Source organism: Onychomys torridus, chromosome 21 (assembly GCF_903995425.1).
Source record: "Onychomys torridus chromosome 21, mOncTor1.1, whole genome shotgun sequence".
NCBI classification, from domain to species: domain Eukaryota; kingdom Metazoa; phylum Chordata; class Mammalia; order Rodentia; family Cricetidae; genus Onychomys; species Onychomys torridus.
In genome coordinates, this window is record NC_050463.1 from 23,714,548 (window position 1) to 23,727,082 (window position 12,535).

The 12,535-nt window shown below is 44.0% G+C and overlaps 1 protein-coding gene across 1 annotated transcript in view; it reads right to left on the reverse strand.

Moving 5' to 3' along the window:
* Positions 1 to 12,535, reverse strand: part of Arhgef33 (Rho guanine nucleotide exchange factor 33) — an 88,728-nt gene that overhangs the window by 24,866 nt on the left and 51,327 nt on the right. The window contains exons 5-10 of the mRNA XM_036171133.1: positions 12,085 to 12,249; positions 11,102 to 11,223; positions 9,730 to 9,884; positions 8,150 to 8,209; positions 6,179 to 6,403; positions 1,277 to 1,406 (exon numbers count right to left, since the gene is read on the reverse strand). Of these exons, the coding sequence (XP_036027026.1) occupies positions 1,277 to 1,406; positions 6,179 to 6,403; positions 8,150 to 8,209; positions 9,730 to 9,884; positions 11,102 to 11,223; positions 12,085 to 12,249 (857 nt within the window). The remainder of the gene's footprint in view (positions 1 to 1,276; positions 1,407 to 6,178; positions 6,404 to 8,149; positions 8,210 to 9,729; positions 9,885 to 11,101; positions 11,224 to 12,084; positions 12,250 to 12,535) is intronic.

The window sequence follows — 12,535 nt, forward strand, 5'->3', positions numbered from 1 at the left end:
ACCAGGTCAGGCAAAAAGTCATGAAGTATAGAGCCTAGGATCCAGGACACTGTTCCAGGGTATATGCTTCTTTCCTACTTTTATCTGAGAACCCCAAATTTATGGAAACTACAAGGAGATGCTGCTGGTTAGGATCTTAAGCAAAGCCACACTAAAAGGTAGATTCCCTTTCTACTTGAGTCATGGAAAGTGGGCGTGTGCTTGGCAAAATAAAAAAAGCTAGAGTCCAGAACCTTCCCAGAGCCCCAAAGAGCACGTGGGAGAGTAGGCCAGGCTGTGCTGGGGTCTCTGGGCTGGAAATCAAGTGGTCAGATGGGGTAGGAAGAGAAAGATCAGTCCACTGTGGGAAGGTGAAGCAAGAGTCTAGAGCCATCATTATAAGTTAAGAGTTTGCCATGTCATGTCACATTTCTGGTCTCTGTATTTTGTTTACCTCTATTTTGTGGTAAAATAATCCTCGGAATCAGTCAAGACCCTTGTGAGTTGGGGAACAGTTCCTCACCTCAGTCATTTAGTTGGGGTGGGCATTTGGGTCTTTGGGCTTGGGTCGGAGAGGATGTGGCATGGAGGTAAAGTCAAGTAAATGGGAAGAACCGTAAGGAGCAGGACAATGGGAGCTTCCTCAGGGGGATTCATAGCCGATGAACTGTTTGCCGCCTTATGGAAAGAGTGCTTAAGGTAATAATACCACACGATCCAGACTTCCCGTTCACAGGATTGTTCTTTTCTTCGCTTCACCCTGCATTAGCTCATCTTTGTTACATTAGTCCTTTCCTCCAAGCCTTGCTTTTTCCTCCCAACAGAGAGAGTACAAGCAGGTACATATTGTAACATTAGGGATAGTATGCTGGAAGTGTTGCTCCCCACCCTCCAATACACACCCCTAGGTGCACACTCTTCCGCAGTGCCTGGTGCTATGGGATCACCTGAACGGGAGTTCTTTCTATCAGCCCGTATCACTGTCCAATGGCCCTTAGTACTCAGAACTCCACCACATCCATTTCCTGGGTCTTCGATGAAGTCTATCATCCCTGAGGACACATACACCTCACTTTATTTCTGAACAGACCTGTCACAGACTGAAGGCCCCACAGACTATACTCACTTTCTACCTGCTGAGAACCTTAAGTTTGAGACTGGCCATCACTGCCTATTCTCTTTTCAAAGGCTGTTTCTGGGACTTTCTAGGGCCCAGAATTCCCAAGGTCGAATCAGTGAATGACTTACCTTAAATCCTAGTCAATCTGAAAAGCAAAGGCAATGAGCTCACGGGTACCTTCTCTCCTTGGAATTCCTCTTTCCGTCGGAGCCCTGGAACGTGGCCTTTATCTTCAGGATCAGAGAGATGTTGATGACATATTTCCGCTCAGACTCAAGCAGCTCGAGAGCCACGGTCTGCCTTTTTGCTTTAAAACAAAAAACCCAAGGGGATTTTTTTGTTATTGTTGTTAGTCAACTCCCTCCCAAACACTAAGCCAAGCAAGAAATAGACAAAAACACATGGAAAAGCTCAGTTGGCATACAAGAAGCCCTGGGCTTCAATCCCAGCACCACATAAACCAGGCTTGGTGGTGCACACTTGTTATCCAGGAATTGAAGGCGGGAGGATCAGAAATCCAAGGTCATCTTCAGTAACCAGCCTGGGCCCCTTGAGACAAAAATAGGAAAACGGAAGTGAAGGGAAGGAGGTGGAAGGGAGGAGAGAGAGAAAGGCATCAGCATATTTGGGCAAGATGAAAAGCAGAATGGAGACATGAGATTCGTCCAGCAAAGCAAAGGACACAGAATCATGTGTCCGCAGACTTAGAACCCGCTAAAAAGCAGTAGAGGCCGAGGGACCGGAGACATGAGTGGCTGGAAGCAAGTGACATAAATCTGCATAAGCTGCAGGATCCTCTAGATTGTACTTGCAGAATCCCACAAGAAATGGGGGAAGCAGCATCATAGGGAAGGTCTAGCCTGAGCTACAGATGAAGACAGAGCAAGCAGCTAAAGAGAAAGAGACACCCCTTGACCACATTTGCCTTCAGGTCTCAGAGTGCCAGCAGCCAGGCTTAAACACTCTTGGCAGGAGACTGGGCAGCCTGGCACTTGGTACACTGAATTTCCCAAGTAGGATAGAAGACCCTAAGACATGGACCTAGAAAGATCACTTACCAATATGTAAATTTGCCACTGTATTATTAAAGCATATTTATAATGAAGCTTACTATTAACAAACTTGGATAATACAAAATTCCAGGTTATTTGGGGGCTGGGGTGTTCTTTCTTTCTCTCTTTTGGGGGATAATCTTTCTTGAACAAATAAACAATTAAGGATACTGAGACATTTGAATACGGATATACCATAGGAGAGAGAAGACCAATACACATGTATGTAAAAATTAAATTTTACAATTAATATTCTCAAAAAGATATGCAAAATATTCTAGCCATTTAAAAATTACTGGACACTATTTTAAAAAAGAAACTTCTTGACATTTTTTTTTGAGACAGGGTTTCTCTGTGTAGCTTTGGCTCCTTTTCTGGAACTCTTTCTGTAGCTGGCCTCGAACTCATAGAGATCCTCTTGCCTCTGCCTCCCACATGCTGGGATTAAAGGCGTGTGCTGCCACCACCTGGCTGACATTTATTTAAAACAGAAAATTTTAAGAGTGGGTTGAGTCAAAGGCGTCTCCCTTTACTCTCTCTCAAAGGAAGCCAACCACAGAAGAGAAAGGCACATTGAAGAAAAATCTGGCCCATGAAAAAATGAAGGGAATCTAATTAGAAGCTTCAAAGACAAGGAAAACTATGGCTGAGACAATATTACAAAATTAATGGGGAAGGGAGCACCCCAGGACATGTGTTACCAGGGGAGAGGCCTGTTATCCTCTGCACAAATAATGAAAAAGATCCCACACCATCACAAGGACCACCACAGCCTTGAGAAGCTGTAGCCCTGGGTATAAAGAAACAACAAGTTCATGGGGGGGCCAGCAAGATGGCTCAGGGAGAAAAGGCACTTGCTGCTAAGCCTGAAGACCTGAGTTTGATCCTCAGGACCACAAGGTAGAAAGACAGAATTGCCTCTTAAAAACTGTCTTCTGGATCCCAACCCATGCCCCATGGTATTCGTGTACCTGCTCAAAGAAATACGTGTGTGTATGTATATGTATATATAATGTAGCATAAATATATATATATATATATATATATATATATATATATAATAAGCCGGGCGGTGGTGGCGCACACCTTTAATCCCAGCACTCGGGAGGCAGAGCCAGGCGGATCTCTGTGAGTTTGAGGCCAGCCTGGTCTACCAAGTGAATTCCAGGAAAAGGCACAAAGCTACACAGAGACACCCTATCTCGAAAAACCAAATAGATTCAATTCCTGGTTTAAAAAAAATGTTACCAGACAGAAATACTGGGTAATATTCAAAGACTGAAGACGAGGACAATGTTGGGTTCTCCAATGGCGACATTAGGAGCTGAAGGACAATGGAAGAATTGCTTCACGCTGATGAGAGAAAATGATTTTCCACAGCCAGGGTGACAGCAGTAGAATGGACCACAGGGGGAGTGAGGGGTCTGAGGTCTCTAAGATGAAAAGAAATGACAGAGTTTTTGTTACATTAAGAAAAACGAAAACCACGGGACTGGTTGTGAGCTGCCATGTGGGTGCTGGAATCGAACTCGGATCCTCTGGAAGAGCAGCCAGTGCTCTTAACCACTGAGCCATCTCTCCAGCTCTGGATTATGGATTTTTAGGGGTGCACGCCTTTAATCTCAGCATTCGGGAGGCAGAGCCAGGTGGATCTCCGCGAGTTCCAGGTCAGCCTGGTCTACAGAGAGAGATCCAGGACAGGCACCAAAATTACATAGAGAAACCTTGTCTTAGAACCCCCCCCCAAAAAAAATGTGATAGTGACATGCAGTGTGGTTAATAAAAAAAAGAACAAACTACTAAATGAATTACATGCAACAATGTAGATGAGTCTCAAAAACACATATTAAGAGAAAGATACTACGCAAAAAGAATACAGAAAGTATTATCCCATTTATATGAAGTTCGAGAACAGATGAAATTACACAGTAGTTATGGTGGTTCTTTACACAGATGTTAATAACATGAAGCATGAGAGAAATTCCTAGCATAACAGAAATATGTATGGTGATCTTGATAGTGGTCACAGTCAATATTCCAATGCCAAAAGTCAAGCTGAGAGGATGAGTTGGCTCTTCTTAGAAGTATGGCCCCCAGTGGGTCAACAATGCTCCAGTGACAGGCCCCCAGAGCCTGGAGCTTATGGGCAGCACAAACTGAATATTTTATAAAAAACGAAACAAAATGAGGACACAAAAGCGTCAGGGAATGGAGCTGTGAGGGGTGGGTCTGGGAGGAGTTAGAGGGTGGGATAGGGGTAAATATGATCAAAATAAACTCTCAAAGGATTAATAAGATATTTCTTTAAATTCATAAGCAGAGGCCCACAAGATTGTTCAGTGGTTAGAACACTTAACACACAATCTCCACACTCACACCATAGCATGCATCACTGTAAGCATGCACAGCTGCACACATACACACACTATACTGCTGTGGATATCACTCTGTATAAATAAAATGCTGACTGGCCAGTAGCCAGGAAGTATAGGTGGGACAAGCAGAGAAGAGAATTCTGGGAAGTGGGAGGCTGAGGCAGAGAGACACTACCAGCCGCTGCCATGACAAGGAAGATGTAAGGTACTGGTAAGCACGAGCCACGTGGCAAAATATAGATTAATAGAAATGGGTTAATTTAAGATAGAAGAAGTAGATAACAAGAAGCCTGCCACGGCCATACAGTTTGTAAGCAATATAAGTCTCTGTGTGTTTACTTGGTTGGGTCTGAGCGGCTGTGGGACTGGCAGGTGAGAGAGATTTGTCCTGACTGTGAGCCAGGCAGGATCAGAAAAACTCCAGCTATACTATGCATATATCCATACACATTAAATTTTTTGTTTGTTTGTTTTTTGTTTTTTCGAGACAGGGTTTCTCTGTGTAGCTTTGCGCCTTTCCTGGAACTCGCTTTGGAGACCAGGCTGGCCTCGAACTCACAGAGATCCACCTGCCTCTGCCTCCCGAGTGCTGGGATTAAAGGCATGCGCCACCACTGCCTGGCTGTAAATTTTTTTTTTTAAGTTTAAATGTAGCTCCATGAGTTTGACTCTATGCAAATTAACTTCCAACAAAGTATTGTTTACAAAATAGCATAAAATATGAAGCAAGTTGTGGTAGTTTGAATGAGAACGGCCCCATAGGCTCATATGTTGGAATACTTGGCTCCCAGTTGGTGGAACTGTTTGGGAAGGATTGAGGGTGTGGCCTTGTTGGAGGAGGTGTGTCACTGGGGATGGGCTTTGATGTTTCAAAGGACTCCCGTGATTCCCAGTGCTCCCTCTCTCTGACTCGTGGTTGTGGGTCAGAAAGTGAGCTCTCAGCCTTGACGTTGCTCCACCGTCTTGACCTGTAACCCCCTGAACCTGGAAGCCAAATTAAATGATTTCTTCTCTAAGTTGCCTTGGTTGCGGTGTTCTACACAGCAGTTTAAGGAATTAAGGACAAGTACAAGAGATACTGTCAAAAAGAATTCAAAGTGGTGGCTTGTGTTTCTTGTTAATAATAATTTAAGAGCTTTTAGTTCCATTTAATTTTTAATGTATGTGATTGAAAATAATATTAAGAAAAATGGCCTCCCCCCAGATGTGGAGAATGCTATTATCAGTGCTCACTTACTATCTGGAGGAAAGGAAGGAGAGGGGAAAAAAGAAAAAGGAAACAAGAGCTTGTTGCAGTGTGTGATATCTTGGTGGCAGACTATTAATAAATGATTGGCATATGACAAACTCTATATCTCTGACTAAATAGATATTTCAAGAACCTTAGCTTTTTTCCCCCTATTTTGCCAAAGCACCACAATACAGAATGTCACAAATACCCAGAATCAAAGTGGTGGTCCCACCAGGGTATGTGACCTCTGCCGAGTCCCTTCACTGTTGTAGGCATTAGGGGCTTCATCCCGAAAAGATACAAAGTGGCATCCTGTGTTCATTCCATCTATACTGCTTGGTGGGGATCTAGTCCTTCTGTTCCAAACCCTCGTGCACCTCATCCTTCCGTATTTCCACCCACGTCTCCCCTCAGAACTTACCAGCTAAAGAGGTTTCACATAAAACGTTTTCCAAGGAGCTGTGTCTGCCCTGGCCAGCCTCCTTGAGTTTATCTGGGTGATCTTTTGTGACATACTCCTCACCCCACTCTTTGCCATCCTTAGGCTGCCTCCACAGGCCCGGTGTGTGATGGCCCTTGGACTGGATCTCAGCTGAGAGAGAGGGCTTAAGGCTTTCATCTGCTTCTGGATTTGCTGGGTTCACTCCTGAAAAACAATGCCTGCTAGAAAGAACTTTCATTTTTTGAAAAATAGTGCTTGTTACTAACTCTTAACTAATATACTGCTAGATGGATGGGTACCTCATCTCTAAGAGAGTAAATATATCAATGAAGGGTTAAAAATTACCCAAGGGGGCTGGCGAGACGGCTCAGAGGTTAAGAGCACCGACTGCTCTTCCAGAGGTCCTGAATTCAATTCCCAGCACCCACATGGTGGCTCACAACCATCTGTAATGAGATCTGGCGTCCTCTTCTGTGTACATAATAATAAACAAATCTTTCAAAAAGATTACCCAAACTTCAAGCAGTCACCTCTCTCTTTTTCTGGTCCATATGTCTTCTGTTTTGTTTTTGTGTTTGTTTTGTACACAGACACCACAAGATAAGGAAGCTTTTAAAACCCCATCATGGTAGTACATGCCTGTAATAATTTGGGAGCTAGAGGCAGGAGGGTCAGGAACTCAATGGTATCCTTGGCTTTGTAGAAAGTTCAGGGCCAGTCAGGCTACATACAAGAGACTGTGACTCAATAGACCAGACTACTAGACTAGAAACTATAATATAGTATGATTTAAAGGAATATGTTTGACTTCCTGTATCTACTTGCTTTCAGGTAAACACAGGAGGTGTCTGCAGCACTATTAGAATAAGTACAGAAAGAAGAGAGGGACAGGTACCAAAGACATCTGGGTGGTAGAGGAAGTCCTATTTGTTATTTAGTCCCTTTATTCTATGGATGCTAAACTGGAAGAAATGGAAAAAGGAAAGAATGGAGGGAAGATTAAATAATGCATAAGTTCTGGTGAATTATCAACGAAGTAAATTTTGGATTAAACTACAAAGTATGTGATGCAAGAAAAATTTGTGTGGTGGGGTATTCCCCTGTGACGCGTGAGCAAACGTTGGCTTATTAGTAAATGGAACAAGAAAGAATTAAGAATACTGATTTGTTCTTAAATTTTATCAGCTCTCCTCTCTCCACTATTTAAATGAGTCACTGCTCCACCACATGCATAGGAATGTAAATGAAAACAATGCTTATTCTTGCCCGGCACTATGATTTAGATGTGAAGTGTCCTCACAGAAGGTCATGGGTTGAAGGTGTGGTCCTTGATGCCAGCAGTGGCCAGAGTGGGGGCTTCAGGGAAGTGCCTGGGTAAGGAGGGCTCTACCTCACTAGTAGATCAATCCAACAAGGGATTCCATTGCTAGAGTATTGGGAGGTGATAAAAACCATGAAAGACAGGGCATATCTGGGAGAAACTGGTCACTGGGGACATGCCCTTGTAATGTGCACCTTGTCCCCAGTTCCTTCCTATTATTCCCTCTGCTTCCTGGGTGCCATGAAGTGAGCAATGTCTTTCCCATTATGCTGTTTGTTCTGTTCATCTAATGTCCGTAGCAACACGGTGAGCTGACCTTGGATTGAAACCTTGGAAACTGGGAGCTAAAATAAACCTTATCTCCCTTAAGTGGTTTTTCTCAGGCATTTGTCAGAGTCCTTTCCTCCTTGGCTCAGGACGGTCCAGTAGAGCAGGAAGGTGCCTGGACTTAGCAGGTAAAAGGCTCACCTTGCAAGCCCAACCACCTGAGTTCAATTCCTAGAAACCATAAATGAAAGAATGACTCTGCACAGTTGTCCTCTGACCTCCATACCTGTGCAGTAGCATGTGTACACACACATTATACAGGAATACAATAATAAAAACTTAAGCCAAGAAGAACCACTTACCAGGACCCATCATTCCCTTCACATTGCCATCTCCTACATGAACAGATCTGGACTCCTGGGCTGCAGAGAAAGGAAAGCTTTACTCAGCATCCATTCTACCAACATGGATTAAGCCCCTACAACTCAGAAAAAGGCAGTTTCATGAGAGCTGAAAGAGACAGAGCAGGGGGTGATGCAGTACAGTGAGGCCAACTCTAGTTACTCAACTGTTAAAGATGCCCGCAAGTAATACCAACTTCAAGCAACTACTGTAAGCATCCAATAGGTTAATCCACAAAGTTCTTCGAGTGGTACCCAGCACACTGTAAGAGCCAATTTACTGTCTAACGGTGATAGGGACGGCAGTGGTGATGACCACAGTGAAAACAGCAGAATGATGCTCGATGGCTCTCTCTCTCTGCTTACCTTCCCAGATGGATGGAGCAACTGTCCCTCAGACTGTACTCACTGGCTGCTAAAAGAAGTACTGACAGGCTGGAGAGATGGCTTAGAGGTTAAAAGCACTGGATGTTCTTCCAGAGGTCCTGAGTTCAATTCCCAGCAACCACATGGTGGCTCACAACCATCTATAATGAGATCTGGTGCCCTCTTCTGGCCTATAGACATATGTGCAGACAAAACACTGTATACATAATAAATAAATAAATCTTAAAAAAAAAAAAAGAAGTATTACCAACATGTGCAAGTAAAAGGCCAATGACCAAGCAACTCTGTACTCAGAAGCTTGCCAAGTGAAAGCCACTTGCCTTAGGAGTTTAGATTCAGTTATTCCTAAGACACTTACTGTCTATGAATTGGTAAAGCAAGTTCTTCCTGGGCTGTGAGGATAAACAATCATCAACCCTACCGTTGGGGTGTTTACACTTGATTGAAAAATTATTGACCCTACCCTTTGAGGACTTTCTATATAAGACTAAAGCAAGAAGTGGGGGGAGTGTCATTGTGTGGTTTGACTACATTCTACATTCATTTTTCTGTATGTAGGTGCTTTGTTGGACACTCTTGAGAATATAATGATGTAGCAAATTTTGTCTTGTTCTATTTTTCCTGATTTGAACACAGGTCCAGAATCACAACCCTTGAAAAGCCAACTCCTTTGGTGCTACCAGCATGCCATCTTGTGACATAGTCTCATGTCTTTACAGTCAGCAAGTGGTTGGGGAGAGCTTTAGTCTACACACAGCACCAGCCTGGCTTTTCCAGGGAAACATGGTTACTGAGATACATCACCAATAAATAACTTTTTGGAGTGACTTTTTAAAAAAATCTAGTTCTCTCATGGTTGATACAGTATTGATTGCACTAAATTATTTTTAATCTAAGTGACACTTAGAAGAAGCCAAATTAGTATTTTCCACAAAACAAAATTTAAAAATTGTCAGTCTCTCAGGAAGCAGAGGTCATCTGGTGCCTTCCAACGTCTAGATACCAGGAAAGTTCTGGGCAATATGGCTGTATTTTGTTTTCTCTGTGATGAGGATGGAGGATGTGAGTCCATTCCCCCTTCACTCAAGCCCTAGGAATCAGGAAGAAAGAAGTGTGGCTAACTCATGCCATTCCCTGTGGTTTATGAGTTGTACCTTTTTCATAGGTTTGAGAAGGCATAATGTTGGTGAAGTCGTCACTGGGGTGACCAGACTCGGGGACATTGATGGAGCGGAAGGGGCTTCCTTGCGCTTGCGCAGGCGCAGATGCAGGTCCGGCCTGTGCGCCATGCTCTTCCTTTTGAGCTTTCCTAGCAGAAGAGACAAAAGAAGGATGCTTTGGTTCTCAATACATGGTAGATTGGGAGAGGCTCAGTTCAGAATAATGCTGGAGAATGAGGGTTTGTTTTCTTTTAAATGTGCTGCCAAGGCACACACAGGTTGAACCATATCAATATTTTTTATAAACTATAAATGGTTGAAGCCAAACAGTTCACGTGGTTGAACTTAATTCACCAACTTCAACTACTTATAAATCACTTCTAATTGTAATGTTTTTATTTTTCTATTACCATCTTCCCTATCACCAGGATCTTTGATTTCGTTTTGATGTTCGTTTTTCTGACACTGAGTCTCACTATGCAGCCCTGGCTAGCCTGGGGCTTGTAGGTGGACCCTTGCTATACAGATTCTCCTGCCTCTATTGACTGCTAGGATTAAAGGCATGGTCACCATGCCCAGCTCCTAGTGGGGTCTTTGAAGTGTTGGGTATTTGCTTGAGATGATTGACTCACTTAACAATTCAACCCCAAGTTCCAGAAAACAGAAGCATTTTACTCCCATCTATGTGCAAGGGCACACAGGCGTGTGTGTGTGTGTGTGTGTGTGTGTGTGTGTGTGTGTGTGTGTGTGTCTGCATGCATATGGGCACATATATGTAGGTGTGTGTTCATGCATGTGGAGGCCTGGATTTGAAGTTGTGAATTGTCCTCGATCACCCTCTACCTTGTTGCATTGAGGCAGGGTCTTTCAATCAAACCCAAAGCTCACTGTTATGACTAGCCTCACTAGCTAGCTTACGCCTACCTAACATTCATATGGGTTCTGGAGATCCAAACTCTGGTGCTCAAAAGGTCTTATGGATGCATGAGAAATGTGCGTAGTGTGTGTGTGTGTGTGTGTGTGTGTGTGTGTGTGTGTGTGTGTGTGTTGTACATGCCTGTTTGCCTGCAGAGGCCAGAAAGGGGTGTCAGATCCTCCAGAGTTGAAGTTACAAGCAGTTGTGAGCCACCATGTGGATTCTGGGAACAGGAAGTCAGTCTTCTGTGAGAGCAGCCAGTACTCTTGACCACTGGGCCATCTCTCCAGCCCCAGTATTAACCAGCTTTTATGGCTTCATCTCCTCCAGCACGGGCTGATCTATGCTGCTCAGGAACCCACTCCTAATAGCCGGAAGTTTTCTCAGGGCCTCTATGCAGGAGCCATTGCTTATGGGCTTGCCTGGGGTAAATGTTTTCAAGCTACTCACTTGGCTTTAACCTTTCGAGATTCCCTTCGCTTCTCCTGTTGAAGCTGTTCAATTTTCTGCTGCATTTCTTCTTGTTTGGAAGTGATGGCCTGAATCATCGACATCGCATTGCTCAGTTCTTCCTACAACGTAAGAATTGCTACATTTTAGACCGGTACATGAGTATAGCGGTTTGAATGTAATTGGCCCCCAAAAGTTCATAGGGAGTGGCACTATTAGGAGGTGTGGCTTTATTGGAGTAGGTGTGGCCTTGTTGGAGGAAGTGTGTCACTGTGGAGACTCGCTTTGAGGTCTCATATATGCTCAAGCCATGCCCAGTGTTCCAGACTACTTCCTGTTGCCCACAGGATCAAGATATATGTAGCTCCTTCTTCATTGTCTTTTTTTTTTTTTCCCTCAAGACAAGTTTTCTCCATGTAGTTTTGGAGCCTGTCCTGGAACTCGCTTTGTAGCTCAGGCTGGCCTCAAACTCACAGAGATCCGCCTGGCTCTGCCTCCTGAGTGCTGGGATTAAAGGCGTGCACCACCACCACCACCACCACCACCGCCCGCCCTCCTTCTCCATTTTCAACTCCTTCTCCAGCATCATGTCTGCCTGCATGCCACCATGTCCCACCATGATGGTAATGGACTAAACCTCTGAAACTGTAAGCCAGCCCAATTAAATGTTTTCCTTTATAAGAGTTGCTATGCGTCTCTTCACAGCAATAAAAATCCTAAGACAATGGGGTAAGAGAACATATGTTAGTATCCCATAAGCCTTTACCTGAGTGAATGGGGAGTAAGAGATGAAGTTTGCTTTCATTGCGGCCTCTAATTTTAACACAGAGCTCAGAAACTGAAAGTCTTAAGATAGATGCTGTTTCATGATGGCTAACACATGGCTCAGGGAAAGCTCTTAGCCCTATAAGAAAAGGCAAACTCCCTGCTTCTGGCACTGGGACCAACACACTCTTTCAACAGGAAATCAAGGAGGCTCCCACCTTAAAGTAGTTTAAGGAATTCTTCATCTCCGTGACTTTCTCTTCCATGGAACACCGGCAGCTCTTAACCTTCTCTTCCAAAGCATATTCTCCATGTTGGATCCGCGTCAGCTCCTGCATTGCTTCTGTGAAGCCAGTTTTCAGTTCCGAGGCCAGGGCCTGCAACTGAGTAATTCCGGAAGAGTGACCCTGACTTGCTGTACGTTATTATAAACAGTACCATTGGCCCCTTGACCTTTTCCTTTCTTTGAGAAAACAAAGCTCTTGAAAAACCTCAGATGTTTCATCTACCCAGCTCTGGAATCTTCTAGGTGACTCTGCCCCTGTTTGTCCAGGGAAATGGTCGTCTATACAGTGTGCATTGAAGCTTGACAATAACAGCAAAATGAACTGCTGGTTCACAGGTACTCATGAACAGTGCCACTGTTTAAAAGAATTGATATGGCCAGGC